Source organism: Platalea leucorodia (assembly GCF_965183815.1).
Source record: "Platalea leucorodia genome assembly, chromosome: 18".
In the NCBI taxonomy this organism is placed as follows: Eukaryota; Metazoa; Chordata; class Aves; order Pelecaniformes; family Threskiornithidae; genus Platalea; species Platalea leucorodia.
This window is the reverse complement of record NC_138840.1, coordinates 8,538,354-8,553,688: the sequence shown is the minus strand read 5'-3', so window position 1 is coordinate 8,553,688 and position 15,335 is coordinate 8,538,354. Positions and strand designations below refer to the sequence as shown.

General features: G+C 62.4%; 1 protein-coding gene across 1 annotated transcript; it reads right to left on the bottom strand.

The window, feature by feature from the left end:
* Window positions 1-4,609: 4,609 nt before the first annotated feature.
* On the bottom strand, window positions 4,610-14,779 carry MFSD2A (MFSD2 lysolipid transporter A, lysophospholipid). The gene is made up of 14 exons (XM_082329465.1): window positions 14,680-14,779; window positions 14,464-14,586; window positions 13,770-13,894; window positions 10,113-10,236; window positions 9,902-9,980; window positions 9,145-9,317; window positions 8,943-9,033; window positions 8,204-8,325; window positions 7,809-7,892; window positions 6,818-6,901; window positions 6,371-6,483; window positions 6,025-6,168; window positions 5,646-5,822; window positions 4,610-5,270 (listed from the first exon to the last, which is right to left on the bottom strand). Exons 1-14 carry the CDS (start codon window positions 14,767-14,769, stop codon window positions 5,213-5,215), a joined length of 1,587 nt encoding a protein of 528 aa, XP_082185591.1. The 5' UTR covers window positions 14,770-14,779; the 3' UTR covers window positions 4,610-5,212.
* Window positions 14,780-15,335: the final 556 nt, after the last annotated feature.

Below are 15,335 nucleotides of genomic sequence, written 5' to 3'. Positions count from 1 at the left end.
AGGCTGAAGCCTATAGAGGAGACGAGCAGCTCCCTGCCTGGTTTTCTGGTTTTCTTGCCTCGTTTTCCACCCTACCAACACCTGATCTGCCTCTTGCAGCTGCCTCCATCAAGATCAGACACCTTAGGCTCAATGGACGTGATGCAAAATAGAAAATAAGACACAACCACCTCTTTTCCCTGCAGCCAATGACTTATATTTTATAGCATCCTAAAACAGTGACAGCAGCGAAGCCCCAGCCACGTCCTGCCTGGCTGGTGCCGGGGCAGTGGTGATCCTGGTGGGCAGCACGGGCAGGAGCTGTCGTCCCCGGCTGCGTCTGCAAGGAGGAAGCAAGACCGGGGAGAGGAACTAGAAATAACCGGAGAACGGGGAGAGGAAGGGCGCTGCTCACTGGGGATGTCGCAGCCCGGCCCCGGGCCGGTATGTTTGCTTCTGGGGTGGGTCTGTTCAGCCGAACGTGGTTCCTGAAGGAACAAAGATCAAGTTCCTGGTAAGGCTGGCTCACGGAAGAGCTGCCTGTTTGCAGGAGGACTGTAAACCAGGTCAGTGCTCTGTGGGGCATCCCGGTGCCTGTAAGCCACGCCAGCCCGTGGCCGACACTGTCCTGTCTTCAGGGAAAAGCTCACAGCTTCCCCATGCTGCTGCCAGGTGGCTGGTGCCTCGTCCCCCTCCAAGCACCGTGGGAACATTTGCTCCTTCTTTTAGCCACGAAATGGCTAAAATGCCTTTGTGGCCCCTAGACAGCACCCTTTGGCTTCTTGCAGCCGAAGGAGAGCACTTGTCCCTGCTCTGTTGTGGTGTGAGGAGGGCACTCGTCCCAGGTCCTCGTGGTGCTCAGCAGCCTCCGACTCCTCCGCAGGAGCAAGCCCGGCCCTGGCAGGGGCTAAGGCAATCCCGTGCTTTCAGAGCTCCTGCGCCATCTCTGGCTAAGGCTAAGCCTGAGGGCTGGCCTGCACGCAGCATTTCATTTCCCAGCAAAGCAATTTAAAGCTTCATTCCTGGGAAAAGGGATTTCTTTTTTTTTCTTTGGTTAGCAGGAAACCATCTCGCTGCCCCGTCCGTTTCTGGCCACGTACTGAAGCGCCTTGGCCACTTACATCCTTAGAAACAGCGGTTTTGCAAAACATTAACTAAAGCCCACCAAAACAGGTCGGTAGCCTTCAGTCTCTATTTGCAGATGAAGTGAGTGACCTCAGCCAGGTGGCACAGGCAGGGTGACCCCTGGGGACGGTTGTACCCGGGAACGCGCCCGTCCTGCGCCCCTCGGGCTGCGCCGCCGGCCCCGGGTTAACTCTGCCTTCCCCAGCTGGTGACAGAGCCCAGCCCACCGGGGGATCAGCGTGCCGGGGAGCTGGACCTGCTCCCCATGACCTGAGCCCTGCTCCCGCAATCCTGCTTCTCCCCAGAGCTGCCCAGGCTGAGCTAATTTCCAGCTGGATCCGTTCCCTGATCCAGCCCCCGGAGACCGTACCGGCAGAGCGGCATGGCTGTGCTGTCAGCCACCCCTTTCCGTGGGAGCTGGTGCTTGGTTCAGCTTGAAGCGTCCGTGAAACCAGCCCTGGGTGATCGCTGCTGCAGCGCGGGGCACGCAGGTCCCCCAGCCCGGGGCCGAGGGAAAACCATCGCCACCAGCGGCTGTTTGAAAGTTTCATGAATCCCTTCCTGCTGAGAGAGAAACCCGAGGCTCTTGGCGCTTTCCCTGGGGATAAGGAGGGGGGTTATTCCTCGCCCTCTGCAAGGAGCAACTTTTCACACTTCCACTTATCCCCTGTAGGGTAAACAGACACAGCATGGCCGCTCTCGCCCTGGGGACCGTCCCTCCTGCTGCCTCCATCTGCCTGTCTGGGCAGGCGGGGGACCTGCCTCTTGGCAAAGCCAGCCTCAGTGACAAGCAGAGGATGTAAGTCCCATTTTGCAGGTTCGTGTGCTGCCCTTTGGAGGCCACAGCTGATGGTTTCTTGGGTTTGTCCCCTTGACCGTCACCTCCCAGGACAAGCGCCCTGCGGTTGGGGTGAACATCTGGCTGTGCCCCATTGCCTTCCCCCAGCACGTCCAGCCCTGATGGCATGTCACTGGCTCGCCTGGGTGCTGCCCCGTGCTGCGGCCAGGCCAGCATCCTCCTGAAATGCCCCTTGAGAGCTTTGTGCTGCAAGAGCTGGCCACCAGTCTGGGCTCAGCCATGTGCACTGGGAGCACTGGGTGCTGGCACCCGGCAGGTTTCCCCAGGGCGCAAGGTGAGCCTTGCAGCTTGGCCAGAGGCCGTGGGAAGGGTACGGGGTGCGCTAAGGTACCCTGATGAGTGTCAGTGGAGAGAGGGGTGCCCTCCCTGCTGAGCGAGCCCTGGGTGCTGGGACTGCACCCCTGCCAGGCTCCTTCTGCGAAAAAGCCGCTGCTCACGTGCACCTTCGCCGACACGCAATGAAAGGCTTTCCCTTGTGAACGAAAGGGACCAGAAAACCCAGTTCCCTGAGCAGAACAGAAACCCTCTGCTCCCTCGCAGCATAGGAAGCAATGCCCTCCTAGTTCGGGAAAAGGCTCAAGCCCCTGGCACCAGACTGGTAACCCTCGCTCCAGCTGGCCTGGGAGCCCGTTAAAGCCCATCGGCTGGGAATCAGCCCCGATTCCCAGCACTCCTGTGGTTTCTGGGCAGCGCAGCCCCGGCCCGTATGCCGTTACAGGCAGCGGCTCAGCAGGTGCTGAGCACACAGCTGACACCCCACATTTTCCACGTTCTGGCTTTGATTTCACAGGGCCAGCGCTGCCCGTACGTCAGCCCCGACACGTGGCTCACCCGGCCGGCGCAGAGGACGCAGCAGCCGTGGCGCTCCAGCTCTGCGGGGAGGCGCTTCCCGGACGGCCGGGTGCATTTGCTTCATCACCAAGGTTAGTGCGGATTAAGCCGTAGCCCAGCTGCTGCCGGAGGCCAGCTGTAGGTGCTGGCAGCACTTCCCCACGCAGTTCTGGCTGGGAAGACTTCCCATGCCAGGGAGGCTTGCTTCATGCTTGGGGTGAAAGCTCTCTGTAATCACAGATGAAGCAAGACGTGGTCTCTGCTGCAAGGCTGGGGCTTTGCCCAGGGCTCAGTGCTATCAGCTCTCATGGTCATCTCCCCCCCACCCCATCTATTTTCTTAAAAGCCTCAAATAGAAGAGGTGTGCTCAGCTAGGAATGTCCGGGCCCCGGTTCAAGCTCAGTATGGTTTTGGTCTCTTGAGCTGGCTGCAAAAAGCCTGAACAGAGACTCCTCACGAACCCCACAGAGCCAAGAAAGAGGAGGCAAAGAATGAAATGTCCCTGATTTCTGTTGAAACTCTTTGAGAAGAAAAGCTAGTAGCAATCTCTCAAATCCTTGGAGACAGCAGCGCTGCCCACAGCCCTCGGAGGCAGCCAGGTCGTAGCGGTGGCCAGGATGGCTCCCCGCAAACCCGGCCGGGAGCCGGGCAGGGGTCAGTACATCTGCAACGACCTCAGCTCTGTGCTTGGCTGCAGCGCTGCCGCCCTCCTCCTCCTCCTCCTCCCTCAGAGGGTGCACATGGCACCTGCCTGCCCTGCCACAGGGCTTCAGGGAGCGCTGGCTTTGTCCTGCCCTTGGTCCTTCACTGCAAGCTCCATGCCCGGGGGAGCAGGGAGCACCCAGGCCGAGGCTAACGCTGCCTCTTGCCCTCTGCTCAGCACAAAGCCCGCTCCCAGCCTCCTTGCATCACCCCTTTTGCTTCTTTCCATGACCCCCACCGTGGTGGGGGAGCGGGGCCCAGTTCAGCATTCCCAGCTAAGGTCTAATCCCTCTGGCTATTTTTAAGCCCCCATCCTCATTCCAGTCCTTTGTACCCAAATGTGGAACAAAGGATGAGCCATCCTTCCCCCGAGCCCCCCTGCGCAGAGGGGCCGCTCTCAACTCGGGCACCGACCCCACAAATTTCTCGGTGTGACAAATGGGCTTAACAAAAGGCAACAGCCCCGTGGCCGCGGGGGCAGAGCGGCAGAGGCAGCACGGTCCCCTCGCACTGGGGATCTGCCCCAGCGTAGGGGTGGCCGCTTCATCTTCGGTCCGTCCTCTCCGTGCTTGCTCCGACCCGCTTTCCCCCTCTGCATCGCACTTGCTGCTGCCGCAGCAGCGCGGTGCTCCCGCCGAGCGGGGAGGGCAGGGCTCTCCCCATTTCTGCTGCCGAGAGGGGAATGCAAGAGCAAGGTATAAATATACACAAGGATCAGCGCTTGCACAGCACTCTGCCCCGGGAGAAAGTGTTGAGTGTCACCCGCAGCCCACATTCCCTTTCTCTCCACTCCCCAGCTGCCTCTCCCCTTTCCAGCCCCGGGTTCACAACCTCCGCAGCCAGCGTTTTCATTTCATTCCTCCCTCCACCCCTGTTCCCTCTTGAAAGGGAGAAAATAATAGAGCCTTTGTTGGGTTGCTGCACACAGGCACCGAGCAAGGAGCCACACGGGGGTAAGGGGCTGCCGGGCACGGCTGCCTGCCCGGATTACGGCATTCCTGCACCTTCGGCTCAGGGGAAGTCAATCCTGCACCCTGCGGTGTGTAAAGGGACCCTGGGCTTGCTGACATCCACCAAAAAAAGCAGCCAAACAAAAATTCTCCACACCCGCGCTGCTGACTTCCCCCACTTTTATGTAAATTAATATTAATAGGTCCTCAAATTCAGTTTCTGTACAGATATATACAAATAGGAAATAGTTTCATATTTACATCATTAAGTTAATTAGGCTCTATAAAAAAAGAACAGCTTTCCAAATTAGTGATGTATGTACAGACAGCAGAGGTGAGCTCACGTCCTTGGCGCGGTCACACTGACAGTGTAATGTACACTAACCATTACCTCCGGCCCCACAGGCGATCGGCCCCACGCGGGCCGGGCACAGACGGGCAGCGGGCACGAGTGTTACGAGCAAAAGGATCCCGCTCCGGGCTTTTCTGCTCTCCAGGACCCGGCAGGGAATAGTGCTTGTTTCTCGTGAGGCACCCAAGTACCACAGGGTCAATTTGTGTAATGTACACTACCGGCGCCTCTGTGGATCCTGTGGAAGGCACAAGACTGGCACAGATCTCGCGGTCGAGCTGGTGGATGCTCTGCACGGCTTCTCCCGGGCGCTCCTCGACGGCGCACACCTCCAGCGGCACGAGGCTGGTCCAGCCCCAGCGGGGCCGGGTCCTTCGGAGAGCCCCGGCGTGAGCGGACGGACCCAGCCCGGGGTCACACGATGCTGGCCAGTTCTGTGTTGTCCGACTCGGAGCTGCTGTTGCTCTCCTCCCTGGGGGAAAAGGGTTGGGGAGGAGGCGTGGAACGAGCCATGGAGCAAGCCCTGCCTCCACGCAGACCTCGGAGCCTCCGAAGAGCACAAGAAGCGCTCAGGAGGGACGGCACCACCTCGTGCAGTTCCCGAACGAGTTTTCTTTAGCAACTGGGGCGGGTTCCCCATTGATCTCAAACACTTCACGCCATCTCTTTGGAAGTCGGGATTGGAAAAAACAAGCCAGCCCTTCCCTCACCCCACCACCCACGGGTCCTGGAGGATTCCTGGACAAGTCACAGTGTGTCCCAACCCGTCTGGGCCTGGTCCTGCCCCCACACACCCCGCTGGCACCATGCCGTCCTTGCCACCTCCGTAGCACGAGCTGACACTCACCTTAAGTCCTGCAGGGCTTTCTTGTTTTTCCTCCGCTTCTCCTCATCGATGGGGTACAGCTTGAACAGGAGCAGGCCCAGCAGGATCAGCCCCACGGGCGCGGCCGACACCAGCATCTTCAGGGTGAAGTTCACCTCTTCGGGCTGGGAGCAGCCCCGGGTCTGGTACCCTGCAAAGCTGTGGACAGAAAGGGACCTTCAGGCAAAGGAAACTGAGCTTGTAGGGGACAAACCTGTCCCTGCAGGTAGAGGTTTGGGGGGCTACAGGTGGATTTAGACCCCCCCACCTCCTCCCAGCCCTCGGGAAGCAGAGATGCCTGGGTGCGGGGGCACCAGGCTGGCCTCCCTCCCTCCTCCTCGGCTCCCGCACAAAAACTCACTCTAAGCTGAGTGTGGAGATGCCCAGGGAGACCCCAGAGGTGAACTTGGTGAAGAAGACATAGAAGGAGAAGAAGATGGCTTCATGGCCATGGGAGTCAGGGTGCTGCAGCTTGAAGTCATCTATGACATCTGGGAGCATGGACCTGCGCAGAGAGCAGAATGGTGAACACTGGGACGGAGCCGACAAAGCATCTCCTCTCCCTGCTGAGAGGATTTCCCTCCTGGAGCCCCATCTTGGGCTGAAAACATTGCAAAAAGGCCTCCCAAGGATTTCTAACCACTCCAGCAGGCCCTGGAAGCACCCTGCCCAGCTCTCGGGGTGCAGCACGAGGACCTCGCACTCACCAGGGCAGGAGGAAGGCGGCTGCGACGCTGATCCCAGCTGCAACGGCCACGATGTAGGTGACGATGAGGTTACTGTCCAGGACAGCCACCATGATGAGGAAGGGGATGGCAGACTGGATAGGGGACAGAAACCAGGCTGGGTCAGCAGCGCCTGACCCAGACCCCTTGGCCTTTCCCCTTCCCTCCCGTGCACGCCAGCCCTCCGACCGCAGGGACGGCCAGGGAAGCAGCCGTGCAGCCTTCCTCCCAGAGCCCCGCAGTGGCCATTTCTGCTGGCCTTGGCCACATCCGTGACAGCACAAACAGCAGGATGAGGGACCCGCACCAAACCAGCGGCAGCAGCCCCTGCCCAGCTCCAGGCCCTCTCGGGGGGGACACAGCTCTGCTCACCCCACCTGGGAAACACCGTCCTCACGCGCACCTCTGCGCTGGAGGGGACCCACTCACCGAGATGCCCACGTAGACAGCAGCCTTCTTCCCAAAGCGGGTAAGGAACCACTGCCAGAAGGGAATGGTCAAGGTGGCCGAGAGCTATGAGAAGAGAAGGGGGTTGTGGTGTCACTTGCTGGCCAGGCTCTTCTCTGGGGAAAAGGCTCTTCCCAGCAAGGAGCAGCTCCTGGGAACAGCCTCCCCCAGCAGATTTCCAGCACCTCCGATTTCCACACGCTCCGGGGGCTGGCACACAGCCACGCTGCCTGCTCCTGCCCTCACCCCATCCCTCACCTGCCTCCTCTCCGGGAAGGAGAGCTCGCAATTGGGGCGCGGGGCCACCTCCACCCCCGGTGCGGCGGCACACTGGCACCCAGCGCCGCCGTCCTCGGGGCGCCCAGCAGGTGCCAGCACGTGTGCCCAAACAGGGGAAGGATCGGACTCGATCCTCGGTGCTGGGAAGGAACCTGATCTTGTCACCACTGCCTGCACACAGCGTGGCCGAGAGCCAGGGCTTATGGGGTCCTTGGCACCTTGGACCTCTCCACCCCATCGAGCAGGGAGGGTGGGAAGGGCTGCCAGGGATAAAGCAAGCTGGAAAGTGCTCTGAAGGAGCTGTTTTGCTCCATCTTCCTGGCAGTAAACACTGAGATCCTTTTCTTGAGGCAGGGGGGAAGGGAGATAAGTGGCAGGATTTGGACAAAAGGCCCCCACGGCTCCTGGTCTCCCCCGTCTCCGTCCGCCTTCACACGGGAACAAAGGCCTCGCTGTTCCTGCCAAGGCGCCTGGCCTTTGCAGGACATTTGGCAGCTCCTTCTCCCTACCCTTCTCCCAGGGGACCTTCGGTCACTGTCCCCGCGGTGGACTACCGCGGCCCCACGGCCTCCCTCCCCTCAGCCCACGGAGCACCCATCCCATGCCAGCCCCCGGGGAGGACCCAGGGGATCCCACAGCACGCGTCCCACTGCAGCCTCGTCCCCGAGGGGCTCCAGGACAGGGCCATACGCACCATGATGGCTAGGAGGATGTTCTGGAACTCGTTGCGGAAGCCCAGGGTGTAGGTGCAGAAGAGGGCAAAGTTGCCCTCCAGCAGCTGTGGAGGAGGCAGACGGCGGTTAGGGGGGACGGGCACCCCAGCCACCCCGGAGGCACGTGCTCCTCCTCGCAAGGCTGCGCCCAAAGCGCGAGCAGGGGAAGAAAGCGGCCGTTCACCGACCCGTCCGAGAGCACGAGGCCACGTCCTCCCTCTGCCTGGGGCAGCTCCAGCTCATTGAGCTGCCACCTCACGTGCTCCCGGCCCACCGCGATCCTGTTTGGGCCCTGCGCTGCTCATCCCCCAGCCATCTCCAAGCTGCGCTGCTGCCGTTCCCTCTCCCCCCATCCTCCAAGCCCGGCTGTGCTTACCATGAAGGCCAGCGAGGTGAAGAGGAAGCCGGCGATGAGCTTGATGTAGGCACCGTGGTTCATCACCAGCTTCAGCCCCTGGAAGAAGGAGACAGGCTCGTCCGACTGGAGCTCGGAGGACTCTGGGGAACAGAGCAAATCAGCCCATCGTTAGACCCCCTGGAACAGCACCCTTGGGGCCAAGGGGTGCAGTGCCTCATGCCTGCTGCTGAGCACCCTGCACGTGCCCCTGCCCACCTACAGCATCCCACCCCAAGGGAGTCAGGGCGATGCCGGCAGGGATCTCCCTGCCCTGACCCAGGGGTCCCTCAGCCCCACGGAGGGGCGAGGACGGCCTGGCTGATTCGCCCAGGATAAGCAGAGCTGGTTGCAAAGCAGAGGGAGGGAAGGACAGAAGCTACTGGACTTTGGATATCACCTCACCCCGGGGTGCCCTACTTGGCACTAGCAACCTTGGCCAGACAAAACTGCAAGATTACATTTATCTCTGCCGGTGCAGAGCAGAGAGCTAAGTCCTCAGGGCTGTGCTGTAACGTACCCTGGAGATGCTCTGGCCTCCTGCCCACAGCGCTGCCCTTCTGCACCGCCTTCCCCAGGCCTGAGCTCTACCTGCCCCTCTCTTCCCATGCTCGACCCACAAACGAGAGGCTGAGCACTCAGCCGGGCTCCTGAGGAGCCCCTGGCAGGAGCCACAGTGTTTCCACGAGTCCGGAGTATTCCATCGTGTCTCAAGCCTCACCTCGCTTCTCCCGCACGCCCACCGACAGGATCACAGCGCAGAGGATGTAGAGGCCGCCGATGACCCCCGCAGCGATCATGTAGGCATTTCTCTGTGCAAGAGAGGAGGGAGCGGTGAGGGAGGGGGCTCGTCCCAGGAGCCAGCCTGGCCAAAAAGGCAAGGAGAGCATGGCAGGGGCTACCAGCAGGTTGCCCCAGCTTACTGTGTCCGTGAGTGACCCAGTGTCATGGGTCATGTTTAGCTCCTCCATGGCCACCGAAGAGTTGGTCTTGCCGATGAAGAGGGGGCTCTCGATGCAGGGAGTAACCGCCTTGCCCACGATCTGGCCCTGGATGGCGGTGCCCAGCACGGTGCCCAGCACTTCCACCGTCATACCTGGAGGGAGAGGCCAGCGGGACTGAGCGCAGCCCTCGGGCACCCAGGGCATGGGTGCAAAACCCTTCTCCACAGCAGAGCCTCCCCAGCTGCAATTCATTGCCCTTCACCAGGAGAGATGAGCCAGCCCAGCTCTCCTCCAGCTTCCTCCAAATCACCAAGTGATAAAGCCGCAGGGAAGGAGAGCGTCTATTGGGGAAACTGAGGCAGGGAGAGAGGCCAAGACTTGGTCATGCTCCCACTGCTGTATGATGGAGCAGGGGGAAAGGAGCTCAGATCCCCCGGCATCTGCTCCAGGCCCTTGGCCATAACAGGGACCACCTCCCCATCAGCCCAGCTCCCACCAGGCTAGACAAGGATGTCTGCCGGAGGAGCCGGGGAAGAGGCATGGGAAGAGCTGAACCAGCTGCAATTCAAGCCCTGAACGACGTTCATCACACAGAGGCCTTGGGGTGGGGTGTGATGAAACGAGCCCCTCCAGCAGGGCATCGGGAGGAGGATCACACCCCAGCGAGAGCTGCAGCAAAGGAGCTGAGCACCAGCTGCCCCTGGCCATGGCGAGGAAGGGAAGGAAATACTCTTACGGTAGGCGGTGGCCGAGTCCCGCTCGCTCTGCTCCCTGCTGATGAACATGGTCAGCGCCGAGTAGGGCACGTGGAAGCACTGCAACGGCACGAGGAGAATTAGCTCAGGGATGGGAACCCGCCCCACTGCGTAGCTCAGCAAGGTGAAGGCAGGGATTCATCCTCTCCACCCCTCACCCACCAGCCCGGGTGTGCGCAGAGCCCAACTCACCGTCACAAGGGTCTGGAAGATGCAGTAAAAGACAAGGTACCACATCACTTGGCCTCTGGAGATGTCCGGCACAAACCAGATGAGAAAGTAGGAGATGACGGCAAATGGGGTGGAGAAGATGATCCTTTGGGAGAGCACAGCGTTAGCCTCGCAGGCACGCAGCAGCTGGGTAACCCCACCAGCCCGGCTCTCCCTGTTACCACAAGTCCAGTGGGGTTCAGGCATCCGATTTTGGGGGCTCCTGAGCTGCCCTGGGGTGGCCCACCCTGCTCCCACCCTTCGACAGGAGGTGGTTGCCACAGGGGTGATTCAGACCAGGCTGAAGGCAGCAGCTCAGGTCTCGCAGGATAGGAAGCAGAAGACCTGACTCATACTTCTAGGGAAGAGCTTTATTCGCAAAAACAGACATCCCTGCTTCGATGGAAGGGACTGATCTGCTCCTGCCTTCAGCTTCCACCCCCGGCCCTGACCTCTCCCTCAGGCGGCACCGCTGCGTGTTCAGTGGGATGCAATCACCTCCCTCGTCCTGGGGAGGGCCAGGCAGCGCAGCCCCGCTCCCCAGCCCCGCCAGCCCAGCAAACGCCTCTCACCAGCTTGGCTTTGCCGCCAGCCCCCCCGAGCCCTGGCCCCGGGGTCACCTCTGTTCTGCTGGCAGGGGTGGTGCAAACCACCAGCTGGCTGGCTCCTTCTTCCACCCCTTCCCAGCTTCCCGGAGCTGCGGGCACAGGGACACGGGATGCAAAGTGCAACAGAGGGTCGGAGGGGATTGCTCAAGTGCTGGGCCTTGGCAGCAGTCCCAGCAGGACCGGCCAGCGAGGGCAATCGCAGCGGGATGCCACCCGGAGCATCCCTCTGCTTCACCCAGCACATCTCACCACCCTTGTCCTGCTGCAGCCCAGCGCGGGAACAGCTCTACCCTGCACCGGCAGCCCCCGCGCACCACGAGCACCCAGGTCCCCCCATCGCTCCGGAGGGCACGGGAGGAATTCCTCCTCCTGGAGGGAAGTGAGCCAGGTGTTGCGGTTACATCCACATCTGTTTAGGAGACCGATTTCGCTTGGGGATTTGCAAGCACCCCGCGCTCCACAAACTACTGGACAGAGGCCACGTTCTGGCATAAAGCCAGCAGAACCGGACACAGGACAGAGCCATGCATGGTCAGGGCTGGCCTTCCGCCGCTCCACAGCCAGGGTACAGCAAGATCTTTCCGTCCAGGCTGACGTACAGGACGCAAAGTTTAAATTTAAAGTTAGGAAAGGTGGGGGGGGGAAGTGAGAAACCAAATCTCCATGGATGGAGAGCCGGCAGAGGCATTGCACAGGACTCAACACATGCACATTTTTCCATGTGCACGTCATCCCGGCGGGGGGAGGAAAGGCGCGAGCAGCCTCCGGCCACTCCTCTCGCGCGCACTTATCGCCTCACGCATACGTGGAGTCAAGGGGAATTTTGAATGAGTCACGGCAGCCGCGCGGCGAGAACCACGTCACGCTCGCCGTGGGCGCCGGCGCGTGCGTGTCAGAATCCCCCGCGGGCCCATGCCAGCACCGGGACCAGGGTGCTGAGCTCCGGCCAGGGCTGACGGGCAGCTCCTGGCAGAAGCAGAGAAGTGACTGCGAGTTACCCCTGACCCAGGGCGAGGTGATTAAGACGCTCGGAGGAGGCCGCCCTGACGCGCTCGCCCGCTCATTGGCCGCGGCGCGATGGTGTGTTCCTTTGTGCCACGGCTTGCACACCCTTTCCCAGCCTGGCGGTTAACCGTTTTGCAAACGGCTGCTGCCCCGGAGAAGGAAGGTCAAAGCTGAGGCTCCTCGGTCACCAACACATCAAGGAAAAGTTTAATCACCGGGAAGTCTGGGGTGATCAAAGAAACGGGGACCTGCTCAGGGCTGGGGACAGAGCGGGGTCCCCGAGGCCGGGGGAGAGGAGGAGGCAGCCAGTGGATGAGCTGCTGGGACAAAACACGCCAAAAAGTGTTTCACACAGAAAGAACTGAAAGGCAAAAAGGTGACAGCCCTCAGGGAAGGTCTCCTCGCCCTTCTGAGGGGCCGGAGCAGCCCCGAGCTCTGAGCTAGAGCCGCCGGCAGCCGGCTGGGTCAGCCTCACGGATCAGACCCTTCAGAGCCTGGCAGAAACTTTGGACAAGAAACCCTCGCACTCGGGGGGTTACGCAGGGTCACCTCACGGGTGCCGAGGGTTGGGGTCAGGCAGCAGCCTCTGAGGCCACCCCGCAGCCACGACCTGCAGCGCCTGCGGCTCCTGGCTTTGCCCGCAGGGAAACTGAGGCAGAGAGCGGCTCCGCAGCCCCACCGGCCTGGGGCCGCACAGCCCCACGGCCAGCCCCACCACAGCCGATGAACCCTGAGTTCGGGAGGTTAAAACTCAGCTCAACTCCATCCAAACTGGACTCAGCCAGTTGCCCTTGAGCCACGTACAATAGCAGCGAGCTCCTCAGAGCCGGCTGCCCTGGCACTGCTGAGGGGCCCGGCGCAAGACAAAAGCTCTGGCTAATTTTAACAAAGCAGAAGCCGTTTGGAGGAACGCAACCGCTCCATCCCCACCCCCTGCCTCGAGGACGCGAGATTACAGAGCGGGGAGCCGTGGCAGCCATCCGAGCACGCACGGCTATCCCGCGCAGCCCTGCCCGCACACCCCGGCAGCTCCGCGCAGGCAGCCCTGCCTGCGCACCCCGGCAGCTCCGCGCAGGCAGCCCTGCTCTAATCTCCGGACCCCAGACCCCACCACATATGCAGCTGCAGAGAAGCTATTTCAGGCCATGCCTGGAGCCTGGCTTTAACAACAGCCGACTGCCACTGCCCAGAGCTATTCCAGGAAAGCCCGGAAGCAGAGGGTATAATCTGCGGGGGAAAGGACTGCGTCCCTCTAATTCCACTCCCCCCATGCCCACCCCCTTTGCTGCATTGTATTTCAGCAATCCCGCAGGCGCCCAGGACGTGGGTTATTTTAGCACGGGACATGCCACCGTATCCACACTTAGGCATTAGCAGCCTGCAACGCTCCGTGTCCTGCACGGGGGCAGGTGTCTATGGACGTCCTACGTCTGCCCTGGGCGCAGGCACGAGCCCTCTGGGGCTTCGTAAAGCCCGTCCCGTCTGCTCAGGCTCCCTTTGGCACCCCTTCACTCAGCACCCCCGCTCCCAGGGCGGCAGAAGCACCCACGTGTGGACACCCGGATCCATGACAGCTGTTTTCCAGCCAGAAGAGCATCCTCGTGACTGTCAGCCAGCACCCCAGCACCATGTATCGACCGCGCACACCCCCGTCCCTCCTCCCTGTGGCTGCGACGGCACTGGCCAGGGCTCAGCAACCGCTGCGGGAACAAAGTCCAGCATCGGAGTGTGGCACTGGGGCAGCTCTCAGGGAGGCTGGAGCTGCTGCAGGCGCAGTGGCACAGAGGACAGCCGGGCCCAGCTCGCACAGGGGTGGCTTGGGACCGGTCAGAGTAACAGGCACAGACTTGAAGCCCTGGCTGTTGGCAGCACCGTGGGCTTTTAGGGGCACTGAGCACCTCACCTGGGTGAGACAGGGTGCCAGCATGTCCTGCCCTGCAACCCTCACGCCAAGGGACACCCAAAGCCGACTGGCAGCGCTGTGACACAGCGGGCAGGGACGCAGGGTGCTACAGGCGGCTCTTACCAGGGCATCAGGCGGCCAAAGCGGGTCCATGATGTTTTGCTGATGAAGAAGCCCACCATGGGGTCCGTGACGGCGTCCCAGGCTCGCCCCACAAACAGGATGATGGAGGCATAGAAAGGGTCCAGCTGCAGGAAGGAGACCTTGTGTCAGGACAGGCGAACCCCCGAGCCCCCGGCTGCCCTTCTTGAGCTCCTCAAGACCTTCCCAACCATACCGCAACCCTGCCGCCCTTCGGGAGCGGAGGACGGATCCCTCGGCCTCTCCCCCTCCTTCAGTGGGATTTGGGGCACAGTGACCCAGTCCCTCCCAGTGCTGCCCCACTGCGCTCTGTCCACACCGACCTCCCGCTGTCTGGGAGCGGATCCCCCCGACACCCACCCCACCGCCGGCACCTGGGCGCCCCACGGGGATTTTCCCTCCCCGTTCCCCACCGACCCGGGACGCTGCGGGCTGGGGGGGGACAGACGCCGCATCCCGCGGGACGGACACCGCAAGCCCGTGTCATAGCCGGAGGCTCCACGCGTGGGGCCGGGCCGGTGGAAACCCACAGCCTTCAGACCACGCAGGACCGCGACTCCTGGTAACCGACCCCCCCGCCCCCCCTTACACCCCGGCGGGTCGCACCGGGCAAAGCGGCACCGGGGGCTCCGGTGCCCCCAGCCCCGGTCCCAGCCGCCGCCGGTCCCGGCCGTACCTGCGCCACGTCCAGGAGGTAGATCTGGAGGAAGAAGCCGAGGGCGCAGCCCGTGATCTGGTAAGGGGCCCCGCCGACGGCGTAGCACACCTTGCTGCACACCGACAGCCGCTCCCGGTTCTCCTGCAACCGAGCTCGGCGTTAGCGCGACCGAAAAGCTCCCCCCGCCCCGCTCCGTCCCGTCCCGTCCCGTCCCCGCCCGGTGCCGGAGCTCACCCTGCGGCGGGGCTGGCGGCAGGAGGGCGGCAGGAGCCCCCCGGCCCGGGCCCGGGCCCGCTCCGCGCCGCCGCCGCCGCCGCCGGCCATGCCGTGCGCGATGAATGGGGCCGCGCCGCCGCCCGCGCGCCCTGTACCGGCAGCGCCACGCCCCCCGCCACGCCCCCGCCGCGCCACGCCCCGCGCCACGCCCCCTCCTCCTCCTCCTGCCCCGGGCCTTCCTCCAGCCCCCAGCCCCTTCCCTACGCCCTCCCACCCCTCCGGCCCCATCCTTCCTCCACGTCTCCTCTGTCCCCCAACCCTCATCCCTCATCCCTCCTTCCCCATCCCTCATCCCTCCTTCCCCATCCCTCCTTCCCCATCCCTCCGTTCCCCATCCCTCATCCCTCCTTCCCCATCCCTCCGTTCCCCATCCCTCATCCCTCCTTCCCCAACCCTCATCCCTCCGTTCCCCATCCCTCATCCCTCCGTTCCCCATCCCTCATCCCTCCTTCCCCATCCCTCCGTTCCCCATCCCTCATCCCTCCTTCTCCATCCCTCATCCCTCCTTCCCCGTCCCTCATCCCTCCTTCCTCATCCCTCATCCCTCCTTCCCCATCCCTTATCCCTCCTTCCCCATCCCTCCTTCCCCATCCCTCTGTTCCCCCATCCCTCAT